The 18,066-nt window shown below is 38.8% G+C and overlaps 1 protein-coding gene across 1 annotated transcript in view; it reads left to right on the top strand.

The window, feature by feature from the left end:
• Positions 1-18,066, top strand: part of ADAMTSL1 (ADAMTS like 1) — a 588,401-nt gene that overhangs the window by 435,397 nt on the left and 134,938 nt on the right. The window contains exons 6-7 of the mRNA XM_063295031.1: positions 3,881-4,007; positions 12,781-12,855. Of these exons, the coding sequence (XP_063151101.1) occupies positions 3,881-4,007; positions 12,781-12,855 (202 nt within the window). The remainder of the gene's footprint in view (positions 1-3,880; positions 4,008-12,780; positions 12,856-18,066) is intronic.

Raw genomic sequence — 18,066 nt, 5'->3', positions numbered from 1 at the left:
ATCCATGGATGTACAGTATTTGAAAAACACAGTTTCATTATATTTGCCTTCTGATGTTGAGTTATGTATTTTTCAAACAGCCATGAGTCCAAAAGAATATGATTACCAGTGCTGACAAATCTGAACTACCAGCTTGAAATGTTCAGCATGTTTTTGTTGAATTGCTTAGTAGTCTCACCCTTCTGAGAAACCCTTACTCCCGCTTTTTTCAAGGAGCTTGCTCTGCAATTCAGAATGAGAATAGGCCTCCTCTACTACACTTTCTGACCCTATTTTTATAGTGTTTGTACACTGATGTGTTTTCCCAGTAAGATGTAAAAGAAAATATGGCATCTCTTCATACTTATAAGTAACAAGCACGTGCCTGACTCATTTACTCTTCTCTCATGAGTGTCCAGGGGGACTTGCTGTTGTCATCAGAATAATGAAAGCAGCTTCTACACCATTGTGACACAAGCTCTTCCCCTTTTGTACCTGCGTGCAACATCACAGTGCACATATAAAAAGGCAGGGCTTGCATCATGATCCTGCAACCCGATTCTGTGCTTCCTGCCCCCCCAGGAGGCCACTGTTCTGTCTCTTTGTCTTTTGCAAGTGTAAGCAAAATTTAAATAATCTGCAAACCTATGCTTAGTTCCTGTTTGTTAACCCTCACTACAAACCATATTCCAATAGGAGAGGAAAAAGTCAGTTAGAACTGGAAACAAAAACTTCCCACCTTGAAGGAGAAATAGAGGGATAATGTAAGGGTCAGGTGAGTTGCATATTATTGAAATAGGCTGCCTGTAAATCAGCTTGTTTTCTTACAGACTGCAACTAGCTGAACATCAAAAGACTGCATCATGCCATGATCCACATGAGCATTTGATCTTTGGTTCCGACATCAGAATATATACGTGTGACTTCTCATTCCTAAAACAGATGATTAGCGCTTGAGAAATATGAGATTCCCATCCACAAGCAAGTTGGAGGAAGTCTGTCTAGAATTGCCAAAAAACCACAGATGCAGCTATGGTTTGGTTTATCTACTGCTTCTCTCCCACATGCTGAAGCAGACAGCATAGAGAACAAAAGGGGAGAGCTGGACGGGATGGGAGAAGTCACAGCTGCATTCTTTTTTGCAGCTGTGGATTTCTTAAAGCAACAGGCACAATCTCTACATTGTAATCTAACAGCCTCAGATCTTTCTTAGTTGACAGCAGGATCTTTTTATGTACTGTGCTAGATTTAAAGCTTTGATTTTTAAAAACTGTTTTCCAGTACTAAAATATCTGGTTTAAAAGAGTAGGTACATGTGCTAATACCTTTAAACATTTCTAGTTTTCTAAGTGTTAGAAAACATGGCACATGCTTCATACAGCTCAGACTCATCTTCTGGTTAATTGGATTTGAACTTCAAAGAAATGTACTACTGGATGCTATAGGAGACATATTCGTATCTGTATGTTGTTGTTGTTTATTCGTTTAGTCGCTTCCGACTCTTTGTGACTTCATGGACCAGCCCACGCCAGAGCTTCCTGTCGGTCATCGACACCCCCCGCTCCCCCAGGGACGAGTCCATCACCTCTAGAATATCATCCATCCACCTTGCCCTTGGTCAGCCCCTCTTCCTTTTGCCTTCCACTCTCCCTAGCATCAGCATCTTCTCCAGGGTGTCCTGTCTTCTCATTATGTGGCCAAAGTATTTCAGTTTTGCCTTTAATATCATCCCCTCAAGTGAACAGTCTGGCTTGATTTCCTGGAGGATGGACTGGTTTGATCTTCTTGCAGTCCAAGGCACTCTCAGAATTTTCCTCCAACACCACAGTTCAAAAGCATCTCTCTTCCTTCTCTCAGCCTGCCTTATGGTCCAGCTCTCGCAGCCATATGTTACTACGGGAAACACCATTGCTTTAACTATGCGGACCTTTGTTGTCAGTGTGAGGTCTCTGCTCTTAACTATTTTATCAAGATTGGTCATTGCTCTTCTCCCAAGGATTAAGCGTCTTCTGATTTCCTGACTGCAGTCAGCATCTGCAGTAATCTTTGCACCTAGAAATACAAAGTCTTTCACTGCTTCTACATTTTCTCCCTCTATTTGCCAATTATCAATCAAGCTGGTTGCCATAATCTTGGTTTTTTGAGGTTTAGCTGCAAGCCAGCTTTTGCACTTCCTTCCTTTACCTTCATCATAAGGCTCCTCAGTTCCTCTTCACTTTCAGCCATCAAATTGGTATCATCTCCATATCTGAGATGATTAATGTTTCTTCCAGCGATTTTAACTCCAGCCTTGGATTCCTCAAGCCCAGCATGTCGCATGATGTGTTCTGCGTACAAGTTGAATAGGTAGGGTGAGAGGATACAGCCTTGCCATACTCCTTTCTCAATCTTAAACCAGTCCGTTGTTCCGCGGTCTGTTCTTACCGTTGCTACTTGGTTGTTATACAGATTCTTCAGGAGGCAGACAAGATGACTTGGTGTCCCCATACCACTAAGAACTTGCCACAATTTGTTATGGTCCACACCGTCAAAGGCTTTAGAATAGTCAATCAAACAGAAATAGATGTTTTTCTGAAACTCCCTGGCTTTTTGCATTATCCAGCGGATATTGGCAATTTGGTCCCTAGTTCCTCTGCCTTTTCTAAACCCAGCTTGTACATCTGGCAATTCTCGCTCCATGAATTGCTGAAGTCTACCTTGCAGGATCTTGAGCATTACCTTACTGGCATGTGAAATGAGTGCCACTGTTCGATAGTTTGAACATTCTTTAGTGTTTCCCTTTTTTGGTATGGGGATATATTGTGTTTATATATTTTTTTTCAGAAATCCCATTTTGGGAAACTCAAGTTATGTAGCTAAGGAAGGTTTAAACAGATTTAGTTTAAGCTAGGTCAAATTTAACTTCAACAGCTTTTTAAAAGAATATTTCAGTGTTAATCTGATCTTCTGAAATGCAGGTCATTAATTTGGAGGCTGTGAGCTCTAGTCCCGCCTGAGGCCTGAAAGCCGGCTGGGTGACCTTGGGCCAGTCACTCTCTCTCAGCCCAACTCACCTCACAGGATTGTTGTTGTGGGGAAAGAGGAGGAGGGAGGAGTATTAAGGATGTCTGCTGCCTTGAGTTATTTATAAAAAAAATAATAAAGGTGGGATAAAAATTATAAATAAATAAATAATTTAGGCCTCTGATGGCCTGGTGTAAAAATGATTTAAGTCTGAATACTTAATCCAAGGCTGATTAATAATAGACTGCAATGAGAGCCTACCCATTTGGATCCTGGTTCTTTGACTCATCTGCTTTACGGATCAGACATTTTGTTTTTGAGTGGAGCACTCAGGCTATACAATTTTTTTAGGAAAAGATTTTGCCCAATGGCTACCTTAATTCCTGTTGGAAAAATTAGAAATGGAATTCATATCCAAGTTGTATCTGCAATGTTTCTTTTTTCTTGCTCATATTTGATACAATAAAATCATCAGCATGTCACTTTTACTCACTGGTTTTGTGCATGGTCAGATCCAATACATTCATTTTCCTTAGCAAAATGCTAAGTTCTCTGTGAGATAGTAAATCTTAGATGAACTTACATTGAGATTTAATCATGTTACTGTTTCATGATAAACATGTTAACTATAAAAACATTGACAGGACCCTGAAGCCAAAAAAAAATCATTTCAGCAACTTTTAAATACTGTACACCGTTTCTGCCTTGTAAGCACTGCTCCTGAATTCAGATGGAACTCTACCAAGCAAATTCATTTTGTTCCCCCTTTTCTTGCTAACATGCTTTATGGCCCTTTGGAGACAATGCAAGGAAGAAAATTGGCGGGAACTAAGCTCAGAAATGGATCCAACTGTCAGGAGGTGCTCAATTTGAACTGCACATCTTTCTCTTTTGTCAGATTGTTGGCTGTGATCATCAGCTGGGAAGCCCTGTGAAGGAAGATAACTGTGGGGTCTGCGATGGTGATGGTTCCACCTGCCGGCTTGTTCGAGGCCAATATAAATCTCAGCTCTTGGCAAATAAATGTAAGATGTTGACTTGACTTTTACCTCAGTGGGAATATGAACGTTCTCCAAACCATAATATGTAAAAAAAAAAAAAAAAGGAGTGTTAGGTCCTTAAATTTTCAGTAACAACCAAAGCTATCCTAAAAATGTTTTCTTGAACTTTCCTGGCCTCATCCTGGGAAATCAAACATAGTTAATTTCTGTATATTCCATCTTCTCTCAAGAAAAGGATTGGAACCTTCTGTTTTGGGAGCTGTTATATAGGTTTGCCAGATGTCACAAAGAACACAGCCATTTTTCTTTACGTATCAGAGGAAAGCTCTACAGGTGAGACTGTTCATGCAGCATAATAGGAAAAAGCTGCACCTGCTGAATAACTTTTGCCTGCTCTCTGCCTGTTAGATATATACAACCCTCATTGTGGTTGGAATCATGCCAAAAATTGCGGACAATGGGGCGTGCCTATACAGTCCTCAGTGCCCTGAAAAATAATGAGACAGAATTTATATGCCATGAAAGCATGCAAGGACTTGCAAAGCTGGAACATCCCAGAGTAATTGATTCATGGAATAGCACAGCCTGGGCCAAACTACTGCGTATAGTTAACTCAGCAACCTCTTTGAACTGCAGAGCCAGCCTGGGAGAAGATGATTTGCAGTTTACAGGGCTTGGGGAGGGGAAGGGATCTCAGCAATTCATCTGCTAGTAGTTCTTCCCTATGAAGTCATGTCCTCTGCTGGCTTGATTTGGACAGCTGATTGAGAGCTACATTTACCATGCAGAAGTGGTTCTGGAAGTGTGCGGGGGGAAAAGCAATTGCATTCTAGTCTTGTCCATTTTTCACTACTAAATGCCTCTGCAAAACTGAAAGGGGCAATTTATACATGTGGCTGCAATGTAACATGTAGGATGCTATTAAAGTGTGTCATTTTTCACCCATTGTACCAAAAGTGATTTCAAACTTTGCAGCATCTATACCTGCTTCAGGTATGTGAATATTTGTGTATGTGCATTTAACTGTATTCTGATTTTATAGAGGAAAAAAAGGTACATTACTTAAACATCTGAAATAGCATATGGAGTAGTCTTTGCTGAATATCTTATTCTGTCTATTTATGTTTGATTGCTGTGGGGAATGTTAAGAGACATTTGTTTAGAGAATCATCCCTGCTGTCAAACAGAAGTTCAAGATACACCCTAAGTTGGCAGATCAGCATTTTGCATGTTATTGTATTAAATGAATGAGAGTTCAGTGCAAATGCAAAAACAACCTTCTTGAACGGGTGTTCTCTAAATGAATTGGATTTCAACTCCCATTATTCCCAGCCAACATAATCAAAGGCAGCAGCCACAAATGTTGAGATAGAGAAAGAATTGAGAAACTAATTTGCATTCTTGGCTATTCTTGTGCCAAGGGGAAAAAATTACCATAGGCAACGTGGGTTACTCTATACTGCTGAATCTATGCTGGAGAAGACAAGGTAACATTTTCACCAAGTCATGATGCTTACTGTAGATCAATTACAGTGCCCGTCATCATGACCTACTATATTTGCAAGGTTGCAGTAAAGATGGCACAGGCAGAAGTGTTTATAATGGCTTGAACTGCTTGGACAAAGAGCAGGCTTAAAATGTAGTAAGTAAAGCAATAATGCTTTTTCAGATCCTTTCCTTGAACAGAAAGCTTTTTAAAATACAGAAGTGGTTACTGATTACAGTAATAGCTGTGGTACAACCATATATCTGACCCTTTTTCATAATTGCTCTCTTCTTTATTTTCCTCTTTTTGTATCCATTTATGCTTCCTGCTTACATTTAGATACTCTCACTGTCTTAATGGCTCCCAATTTTTAGTTCTATCCTTGCTGCTTCTCTGGCCTTGTTTCTCATGTTTTTGTAAATTCATAAATGAATCATAGAGATAGAATTTGCCTTGACCCTGGAAAACTGAAGAACAGTTCACTTCACAGTCATCCATAGGGGAGGTAAAGGAGGAAGAATGATAACATGAGTGTCATGATGTCATTGCAATAATGTGTTTTGCATCAGATATCTCAGTGCGATTCACATCAGTTCCATGATTGCATCAGTTGCATGATGATGTCATGAGGCATATGCCATCATTTTGAGTTAATTGTGGATTGTGAGAGACACCTATGATATACTTTAAGCTCATTCTGCTTTCCAGAAGGAAACTTATGGGAAGAAGGCATCAACTGGCCCTTTTGATTAATAAGCAAATGAACCTGTGAGTAATTTCCATGGGTCTGGAGATGTGAAGAGCCTCACTTAAACTACTGCTTAAACAAGAATGTCTGAAAGTGACACTGGGATACAAATACTAGACCATACTCACTGCTTGTTATCCCCTCAAAGAAATTATGTCCCTCTGGTTTCCCCTTTTTCCTCCACTCCTCTTTCTTTGTGTGTGTCAGGTTTTTTCCTTCTTTTTAGTTTGCAAGCCTCAAGGCAAAGCCCATCTCTTTTTTAATTGATGCAAATGTCTTGGAGACAGCCATCATTCAAGTAGCAGAATAATAAACATATAAATAGGAGGAGCTATTGATTGAGAGCTAGATTGATCATGCAGAAATGGTCGGGCAGCAGGAGAAAGGATACCAGAATCTTGTGAGAAACATATGTCAGCCACAAAGAAACAAAGGATATAGTGCTTTGATCCTGTGCATTTTGAGCTTTGGATACGGTTATGTTCATTTGCAGCCCTAATGACTTTTAGCGGAAGAACACCAACTCTCCAGGATTGTAGATGGGAGTTTCCCACTCCTGGCAATTCTAGCTGAACAAGTGTACATAAAATGAACAGCAGTAAGACAAAAGAGATTGGCCTAGTCAAGAGCTAAGTAACTTAGAGTTTTCACTAAGAACCTTTCCCAATGAGCCGCTTCTACATTTTCCAGCCCCTTTTAATGCAGTATATAATGCATATGAATTACTATGGAAAGTGTGTATCTTCACTGCTATCCTGACATTTGCACCAGTATATTCTGATTATTTCAGGGAGTAATGATTGTTGGTGATGTATATTGACGAAGCCAACAAATAATTTCAGGTGTGCTTTCTTCTAAATTTCTGACCAATTAATGGCTATTCTTGCCTCCTGTCTTCAGATTCTTCCCCTGTGGCATCTCAGCATTCAGAGCTTCTAGTACTAACTAACAAAAAGACAAGGAAAAAAAACTTTATAGTGGCTTGCTTTCCATGTGTTCACTGGAAATATTACAGAAGTCCTTTGGAAGCTAACTGAGCAATCAGATGTGTGTCTGACTGCATGGGTGTCTGTAAGGGAGAAATATTTATGGCTGGGGAGGGACAACGGAGAGGAAGTATGAACAAATGTATGTTTGAACTCATGGATTATATGCAGGGACCCAACTGGGTATTTCAAAATTGTTCTCTGAGTGATGTGGTGGTAGTGGTGGTGGGGAGAAAAATACAATTGAACAAATGTCAGTGAGTTAACTCTGTGAAAGTCAGAAGGACTTGTGGAGGAAATGAAGAAACTTGGAGGTGTGAAGAAAGCCCTTCCCTAGAAAAATATCACACACACAAACAAAAAACCACTCTCCAGGAATAATGAAGCATTCTGTAATATTCAGATGTGGTTCTGCAATTGGGGTTGATTTCTGACTAAAATTAAAATCAGAGTTTTTACAGCCCAGGAAGTCATGGAGGAAACACTTTAAAATATTAAGCTGTATTGTGGTTGATGTGGGCATCATCTGGAAACCAATACACATTTTGTGTAAATGGAGCATTCTAGTGTCACAGTAAAAATGTTTTCTTCATGCTTGGGTTGAGTTTGGAGGATATGTGCTCTGAGGTTATAAATTCAATCAATCAGTCAATCAGTAAACTACTATGCTATATGGGAATGTTTTAAAAGAAAAGGATAAGAAATATTTTTCTCCCTGGAATACAGCAATGTAATAGAGTTTTGGGAATTTTCTAGAACTAAATAGCATAGCAGGAAAAGAAGCCCAGGGCAAAGGAAATGGTGAAAAATTATTCTCTCTTCCGTTCTCTTTCAACAACACCCAGTGTCTCTTGGAAAGAGTAGAATAGTACTACGAGGTTTTTGTTTTAGATTGGTTGAGCATAAGAGCATTCATACAGTGTAGGCATAAAATTGCAACCTTGTATGGAAGGCCTTATTTTGTGTAATAGGATTGCCCACGTTGCAATATATTACCCAGTGTGGCCTAGTAGTATATTTTAACGGTTTTTTAAAAAATATTTTGTCTATAGATAATTTCATTCTTAGATATCTTACACAATTTTACAGATCTTTTCCTAGACAAGAGAGGACACACAGCTTTCTGGGGACTGAGGCATTTCTGCTTTCGTTTGAAATTTTCCTTTCCTTTAATTGTTGCCTGGAAAGGAACATCTGTTAAGCAGGTAGCAGGAAAATATCAGAGGCATCTTGCCACACTTAAGGGATTCGGGTATTTAGCACTTTGATTTAGCAGCTTCTGTGCCAAAAAAATATGCTGGAAGTGTTTTTCTTTTTTGACATTCCAAACACACTGTTGGGTTCATCATATTGAATTCATTTTCTCTTTGTATCTGCCCTTATTTTGTCCTCCTGCTTTGTGTCCATTGCTGAGGAAAAGATAGGAAAGAGGAGGAACAGGAAAAATGTATGGAACATTGCAACTATTAGCCCTTATAACAGAAACAACTGTCTAGTATTCATAGGGCTGGTATATCAATCCCAGAGAGGCTGGAAACAGAAAAGCAGTGGGGTGGAAGAAGATATGTGTCTCTGACTTCCCTCCTACACTCTTCTAAAGAGGAAACATCTGGTTGGTGTCCCCTTTTTGCCTATAAAAATGAAAGATTACTTGAAAGGTTCGGCAGTTCAGCAATTGACGGTCCTTCTCTACATCCCCCGTTTTTATTAGGCCTCCTTATAGAATGAATCTTTTTTACCACAGGAACAAGCCAGTTCAGAAGCCCTGCTAACGTAAGAGCCCTGGCTGCTTCCTCCACGGGCCCAAATCTGTCTTAGCCACTTGGAGCAGCCTCTGGGACATGGCATCATTTTCTGGGGCATATAGAAGAAATGTTCCTGCAAGTATTCAGCAGGGTCAAATCTGAGCAGGTGACACCAGTGGAAATCATTTCAAAAGTGGCAGCCAAGGCCAAGGTCTGGGTATTGAGAAAGGAACCTTTAGACGTGGTTGGTCTCACATAGAGAGCTTGAAGTGAGAGATTTAGCCAAGAATATGTTCCATTCTCAGGAAGTCTAGTTTTGGGAATTAATTAACTACTGTAGTGCTTTCTAGAACTGTGATATATTTGGCTAATGTGGGGTGATAAGTGAAAACAGCCACTGTGGTTCATAAACCATAGATTATGACTATAACCATTGCATGGTTGCTTTGTGCTTAGCTTGTTGTATAAACTCAACTATTAAGGTTTGTGAACAATATTTTATTCCATAACATAATGTGTGAACGCAGCTAACTGTAGTTAATTCCACAAATCATAGTTAAAGCAAACCATAGCTTAATGAACCATGTAAACTCAAGGAGTGAGACATTAATGTTTACTCGGAAGCAAATCCCAAGAAGTTCAGTGGAATTTATTCTCATATAAGAGTTCATAAGACAGCCAAAACTCACCTAGCTCTGAGGCTAAAAAGCAGAAGGCTAAATATCCATGAAATTGTGGGAAAGTTGGGAAAAAGAGGAACCAGGTTTAAACTGAAGTAGCCATTGGAGAAGGCTACACTCTCATGTTAAGAGAGGGCAATCAACTCCTTAAAGTGGTTTCGTCCATGCATACAATAAAGATTCTTATCTGGCAGTGCCCTGTCTAGTTTCTGAGTAGCTTCTGCAGAGTTATTTGGGGAGTCTGTGTCTCTGTCAATTTATTGCATATTGCCAAGCCAAAATCACTTACAGGCAATCAATGGGCTAAAGAGAGATATTATTGCTAATGTCAAACTTTAGGACAGTCTAGACAATAATATGACTCAACACCCTGGATGTAGCTCTGTGGCTCTATCAGCTTGGCTTTGAGAGGGGCAGTGGGACTCTTCTCTCGACTTTGGTGGAATTGAGCATTCCAAGACCGAGTAAGATTTCAGCAGGATTTTCAGAATCTATTCCATATCACAGAATGAAAGAAGATCAGAAACTCCTTGTGGCAGTATTGAGCTCACTGAAAATTAAAAAGAAAGTTAACAAAGAAAAGTTGTGGGTTTTTCTGTACTTCAGATGACCTGGAGATGAACACAGACTTTCTACTTTCACAAGTCTCATTCCCTTAGCTTCTATTAACCTGTTTTTGTATTACAAAGAGAAAAAAGGTCTTGCTAACTCATTTTGATATTTGAAAATGGAAAAACATACTTGCAAAAAAAAATACTTTAAAAGGGCGTTTCTGTCAGTTTGTGAGATTATGATAACATTTTAGAGTATGAGTATGATTGGCTCTGAGTAAAATAAATACAAAAGTGAACTGGCTTCCAGCAAATATTCTTACATCATTGTTTTAAATCAGTTTGAAAGATGAAACGACTGAAAGAAGAACTGTGTTGAAAGGAAAGTTGAGTTCACACCAACCAGCACAAGAAGTTGGTTATTTGAAATGAATAAAATTAATAATAAACACGTGAAATAAATAAATGAAATTAAAATTTGCATTTTTTTCTGGCTATTTCAGAGTTGGCCACTGATCATACAACATCTGTGTTTATGACAAACCATTTATAGAGCACATGAGTGTTGCTGAGAATATAAAGACAAAATTAAACCAAAGACTTAATTTATCCAGAAACTTGTGTCACCCATTGGTCAGTCAGGTGCCCTAGGAGGCTCACAAGCAGCATGTCAGGGTTATGTCCTTGGAGTAAGACATACTTGTCAAAACTAATGGTTGTTAAGTCAGAGGTCATCCTTACCTACTGTGAAGGCTAATTGTATTGTTCAACTGTGCACTGTGTGAAAAACCTCTTCCTGTTATGTATCCTGAATTTTTCATTATTAAATTTCATTGGGTACCCTGCAAGAAGGAAGGAAAAAAGCTATCTTCCTACTCTCTCATACCAACCTTTGATTTCTGTTATTTATTACTTATTAGACTTTATCACTGAACTGATAAGATCTCTTGGCAATTTATTTATGCACATGTCACTTATTTCCTATTTGTAACTTTCCTATTTGCTGCAACCCCCTAGTTTATTAGGTTTTACTTTTCTGAGTATGGTGACTAAGCTGTTCTTGGCATTTTATATCCGATGGCATTGAGACGTGTATTGAGACAGTACATTAGCAGTTTTGTTTTTGACACAAGTGTGCAATTAAATATTAGAAAAAGCACATGGAGATACAGACAAAGACACACACAAATACTTAATGCTATTAAGTGTTCTATGATTGCCTTGAACTTCCAGTGCTTCCCTATCTTAGCAGGATACAGAGGGCCTAAATGCTTATAAACACTGAGACATAAAGAAGGGGAAAGTTAGGAACCAAATAGCATTTTTACCTGCTTTTTCTTTTTCCTTTTCCTTTTCTTTTTTATAATACACACAAACAACATTAAGTAACAATATAGTAGAGACCTTGGTATTAAGTATTAAGTTTAAGATAGAAATGTTTATAATATAATAAATCAAGCATTTTACAGTTGTTTATCAAAGCTACACTCAGCTCTAGATGTACATTTTAAGCAACTTTATGCTTAACAGTAACATTTTAGAAATCATAGTTAATATTGACATAACCCCCTTTTTTATTTATCTTTAGAGGTTTAAGTTATCTAAATAATGAGAGTGTTAATAATCTTTAGTCAACACCATATAAAGACCACTGTACCCAAATAGTACAATGTACTACTTGTACTTTGTAATAATACAATAACACTTTAAAAAAGGCTTTTGAACTGGAATGAATGAGTAATGGGTGAACTTTTTAAATTTATATTTTGATTTCCAATCTGGGAAATGTCCTAAGGGCTATGTTTTTATAATATTTGTCCCTTTGCATGTCAATGTGATGCACCATTCTTTAATGGAATAGCTTGAATCTTGCAAACTGACCCAACAGTTCATGGCATTTGGGACATTTTTAATTATATATATATATATAATTGGTATCTGAATCATTGTGCATAATTGCACAACAGGATCTACAGTCTGAAAAGGCTGCTAATCCCAGAACCACACCATTATTTTCCTCTTCCCCCCCCCCCACTGGTACTTATGTGCACTGAGCTTTTTCAACTCTCCTGCAGCAAATAGTTCTTTCTGTAGATCTATATGAGGAACCCTTCCATCTCCTCCCTACTCATCTCCACATCACCTCAGTAAATAATCACTGAACATCATCCACCATTTTTCTTTCTATCATCACAGCAAATACTTCACTTTTGCCATAGAAAATAGTTCTAACATTTGATTATCTTCTTTTATTATTTGAACATTCATGAAAATTCTTTGTGCAAATGCTTAGCCAACTGAAGAACAGGAGTAGGCTTGAAGAAGGGCTGATACATTACGGCAACAAGTGTTTGTTTTACAAGAAATTCTGTTTAATATAAACAGATCTTCTTGAAAACAAGGCCATTGACTGGGAATATAAAGCATGGTTGTTTTACATTTAGTTTTTCTTCAGGGTTCATTGGATTTGAGTGTTTTTATTTAAGTGACCAAAATATGGCTTGCAATTTTCCCATGAAGAACAGTTTTCTCTGCTTGTTTGAGCTTCTTTGGCTTGTTGATCATGTGTGGTTTTTTTACCTCCCCGCCTCCCCAATCCAGTGGATGACACGGTTGTTGCTATTCCCTATGGAAGTCGTCATGTTCGGCTAGTGCTGAAAGGTCCTGATCATTTATGTAAGTAAAAATACATTTTTAATATTGAAATACTTCTAATATCCTTTGGAATTCTATTTCAAACAAGGCTATATGGCTCCCTTTTTTTTAGGGACATTGGAACATGAACAAGGAGCTACGTATGTTTATAGGGAGACCATACCTAGGCCGCAAAAGTCCAGATGACCACTAGATGCCATCTTTTTGCTTTATTTTTTATTGATTTTATTGTAATATCCTTGTTTGATTGTTATGAGCTGCCCAGAGTCATTGAGTCAGGCAGCATACAAGTTTAAATAACAATAATACCAATAAAACAATAAAAACAATAATACCAAATATGGTAGCCCTAGTTTATATGAAAGTACAGTGCTTTTTCAAACCATCATTCTAATTTTCCACTCATATGTTAGTGTGTGCGTGTATCTGTCAAATGTGTTTCATCGGTTGATGAGAATATAATAAAGGCTAACCTGCTATTGAGCTGAATTGCTCATGAGTTTAGTGCTTGTTCTTACGCTTACCTTGTTTCATGGAGCAGAACATAAAGGAATCAACAACCAGATTATGCTATTAAAGTTGTTACCCATACAAGATAAAAATAAGGAAGGAAAAAGTTCGGGAGCCATTTTGGTTGGATGGGTCTTCAGTTTTCTGAATTCAGAATGTGATTGACAAGAGTTATGAGAGGGCATTCGTATAACCATTGATTGAAAGAGAAGAGATAATCTAAATGTAAAACAAAAATTGCGGATAGATCTGTGTTGTGTTGGCAGTTGAAGTTTGTTCCCCTCAACTTGGAGACTCATGGTGAAAACATACTGGTCGCTCACCAGAACGTAAGGTGATAGAAAAGAGCAGAATAAACGTTTCACGACATTTTGAGCAATTGCATTCTAACTTTCCTGTATGCTGCATATACAGAAAAAGTTTTGTACAGAATGCTTCTCTTCCTAGTTGTCATGCTTGATTCTTAGCCTTGCTTGTCCTCAATACATTATGTGCTGTTCTCCGTCTGCACAGAATTCCAAACAGCAGGAATATTCAGCAAGTTTCACATCTCCCTTTTTCAATGGAGGAGTTAAATGGCGTTCTTTCTCCAACTGAAAATATTGTAGCGTAGCTGCACAGCATGTAGATATTTTAGAGTAGTAGATGTCCTTTAGAATTAAAAGACTACCCAGTCCTATAGAGACAGTAAAGACCCGCAGCTGGTTGTCAACTGTAAGATAAGCAATAGTAAAACTACAAAAGGGCAAAGAACTTTTGCAAAAAACCTTCACGCTGGCATGATTAAGAACATTTACTGAGGGATTATATATGGATTATATTCTATGTATGCTTGAAAAGCTACCCTAGGTACATGCATTTGTTCTTATGCATGACATTTATAATTGTGAGAATTTATCAGCAGATTGCAGGTTATAAACTATAAAAGAGGGGAAAATCTGTAGTATTTACCTACAAGATATAGTAGTAAGTATAAGTAATATTTTGAGAATGCCTGGCCTGTACTCCTGCGGCTTTTTTTTGACATGCATGCTGTTTCTCAGACTAATAAACATTATCACTTTGGAGCTGTGCTGCCAATAGAATTAAGGAGACCAGGAGAAAAGGGCATTTACAGAAACCAGTGTCTAGAAGTGCAAAGGAGGAGCAAGTATCTTCCACTAGGTTAAGGTGGGATTTGTCCTGAGGCAATTTGTCTATTACTTTCATCACTGGATTTGTTTGTTTGTTTGTTTGTTTAATTTTTATCCCGCCTTTATTGTTTTGGTAAATAACTCAAGGCGGTGAACATACCTAATACTCCTTCCTTCTCCTATTTTCCCCACAACAACAACCCTGTGAGGTGATTTGGGATGAGAGAGAATGACTGGCCCAAGGTAATCAGAGTTTGTTTGTTTGTTTTAAATATTCTACACCGAAATCAGATTGACTACATCCTTTGCAGCCAAAGGTGGCGGACATCTATACAGTCGGTAAAAACAAGACCTGGAGCTGACTGTAGTTCAGATCACGAACTTCTTATGGCACAATTTAGGATCAGACTAAAGAGATTAGGGAAGACCCACAGATCAGCTAGATATGAGCTCACTAATATTCCCAAGGAATATGCAGTGGAGGTGAAGAATCGATTTAAGGGACTGTACTTAGTAGATAGGGTCCCGGAAGAACTCTGGACAGAAGTTCGCAACATTGTTCAGGAGGCGGCGACAAAATACATCCCAAAGAAAGAGAAAACCAAGAAGGCAAAATGGCTGTCTGCTGAGACACTAGAAGTAGCCCAAGAAAGAAGGAAAGCAAAAGGCAACAGTGATAGGGGGAGATATACCCAATTAAATGCAAAATCCCAGAGGTTAGCCAGAAGAGATAAGGAATTATTTTTAAACAAGCAATGCGTGGAAGTGGAAGAAGACAATAGAATAGGAAGGACAAGAGACCTCTTCCAGAAAATTAGAAACATTGGAGGTAAATTCCAGGCAAAAATGGGTATGATCAAAAACAAAGATGGCAAGGACCTATCAGAAGAAGAAGAGATCAAGAAAAGGTGGCAAGAATATACGGAAGACCTGTATAAGAAGGATAACAATATCAGGGATAGCTTTGATGGTGTAGTCAGGGAGCTAGAGCCAGACATCCTGAAGAGTGAGGTTCAATGGGCCTTAAGAAGCATTGCTAATAACAAGGCAGCAGGAGATGACGGCATCCCAGCTGAACTGTTCAAAATCTTGCAAGATGATGCTGTCAAGGTAATGCATGCTATATGCCAGCAAATTTGGAAAACACAAGAATGGCCATCAGACTGGAAAAAATCAACTTATATCCCCATACCAAAAAAGGGAAACACTAAAGAATGTTCAAACTACCGAACAGTGGCACTCAAGATCCTGCAAGGTAGACTTCAGCAATTCATGGAGCGAGAATTGCCAGATGTACAAGCTGGGTTTAGAAAAGGCAGAGGAACTAGGGACCAAATTGCCAATATCCGCTGGATAATGGAAAAAGCCAGGGAGTTTCAGAAAAACATCTATTTCTATTTGATTGACTATTCTAAAGCCTTTGACGGTGTGGACCATAACAAATTGTGGCAAGTTCTTAGTGGTATGGGGACACCAAGTCATCTTGTCTGCCTCCTGAAGAATCTGTATAACAACCAAGTAGCAACGGTAAGAACAGACCGCGGAACAACGGACTGGTTTAAGATTGGGAAAGGAGTATGGCAAGGCTGTATCCTCTCACCCTACCTATTCAACTTGTACGCAGAACACATCATGCGACATGCTGGGCTTGAGGAATCCAAGGCTGGAGTTAAAATCGCTGGAAGAAACATTAATCATCTCAGATATGGAGATGATACCAATTTGATGGCTGAAAGTGAAGAGGAACTGAAGAGCCTTATGATGAAGGTGAAAGAAGGAAGTGCAAAAGCTGGCTTGCAGCTAAACCTCAAAAAACCAAGATTATGGCAACCAGCTTGATTGATAACTGGCAAATAGAGGGAGAAAATGTAGAAGCAGTGAAAGACTTTGTATTTCTAGGTGCAAAGATTACTGCACATGCTGACTGCAGTCAGGAAATCAGAAGACGCTTAATCCTTGGGAGAAGAGCAATGACAAATCATGATAAAATAGTTAAGAGCAGAGACCTCACACTGACAACAAAGGTCCGCATAGTTAAAGCAATGGTGTTCCCCGTAGTAACATATGGCTGCAAGAGCTGGACCATAAGGCAGGCTGAGAGAAGGAAGAGAGATGCTTTTGAACTGTGGTGTTGGAGGAAAATTCTGAGAGTGCCTTGGACTGCAAGAAGATCAAACCAGTCCATCCTCCAGGAAATCAAGCCAGACTGCTCACTTGAGGGAATGATATTAAAGGCAAAACTGAAATACTTTGGCCACATAATGAGAAGACAGGACACCCTGGAGAAGATGCTGATGCTAGGGAGAGTGGAGGGCAAAAAGAAGAGGCGCCAACCAAGGGCAAGATGGATGGATGATATTCTAGAGGTGATGGACTCGTCCCTGGGGTTCCTAGGGATTTGACGACCGACAGGAAGCTCTGGCGTGGGCTGGTCCATGAAGTCACGAAGAGTCGGAAGCGACTAAACGAATAAACAACATCATGAAGCAGAAGTCCCTGTGTAGAACTACCAGAGTTGGGCTGCCAAAATCTGGACTACTGTTAGATGGCTGCAAAGGCTTAGAGTTGGTTTTTACTTCTGTGCTCTCTTGCTTACTATTAGCCACATGTTAGCTGCTAGGAGGATCAATATTAGGAAGTGGGAAGTTCACTATGAAGTCTCAAGGCTCGTGTAAAAGCTGATAGAAACCATTGCTCCTAGAAACTTGTAGAATCAATTTTTTAGGCCACTGAGTATCACAGGCACTGTTACAAATGGCTTTTCAAGGACTGCCCCTGTTCAAAAAATTGTTGCCATGGAGGGTGTGCCCAGTCACGAAAAATCTGTTTAACAAAAAGGAAGTAGTTGAAGATGCTTCTACCAAGACTATGAATTTCCAAGAATGTTTCTTTCATCTTGGCTTACTTTTGGTTTCTTTGGTGGGAAGTGTCAAGCTCCCATAGAGACAAGGCAGTACACAGCAAATCCAGGGGATTCATAGGGGATGATACAATATAATTTTCAGGACTCTAGAAAGACCCTGAAGGATAATGTCAGTCTTGTAAGGTAGAAATTAAATTCCAATAAGTCTCTAAACCGAGAACCAGTTTATCCCAGTAAACTGTAGTTGGAATAGATATATACTATTAACAGACTTACCAAAGGTTCTATATGTACTTGGGTAATAATTCTCCCCTATTCATTTCATATGCCCCTATATAGACAACCAGTGGTGATGAGATAAACGAAAAAGCAAATATATTAAAGGAAACAATATAATACATTAAAGTATGTATTATGTATATCAGTAGGCTTTTGCAAGAAGAAGAGAGATATTGTGCATGACTAAAATGGAGTACAAAGGCAAAATTAACCATATCTGAGGCATCAAGTTGGATGAGATGGTAAAAAATGTGCTCTGAAAGTATATATAGCAATGAGTGTAGTCCTAGGAAGTAGGCAGAATATACATGTCATGAAGATCGTGATCTTGCTATGTACTTGGAAAAAATCTCCTGTGGCAAGTAATGAGTACTTTATTACGCTGATCTTGGATAAATCTTGATAATGTAAACTTACAAAAAAAGAAATATAAAGCCTAAAGCATTG

Source organism: Candoia aspera, chromosome 2 (assembly GCF_035149785.1).
Source record: "Candoia aspera isolate rCanAsp1 chromosome 2, rCanAsp1.hap2, whole genome shotgun sequence".
In the NCBI taxonomy this organism is placed as follows: Eukaryota; Metazoa; Chordata; class Lepidosauria; order Squamata; family Boidae; genus Candoia; species Candoia aspera.
Note: the sequence above shows the minus strand (reverse complement) of the source record. Positions and strands in the feature narration are given on the sequence as shown.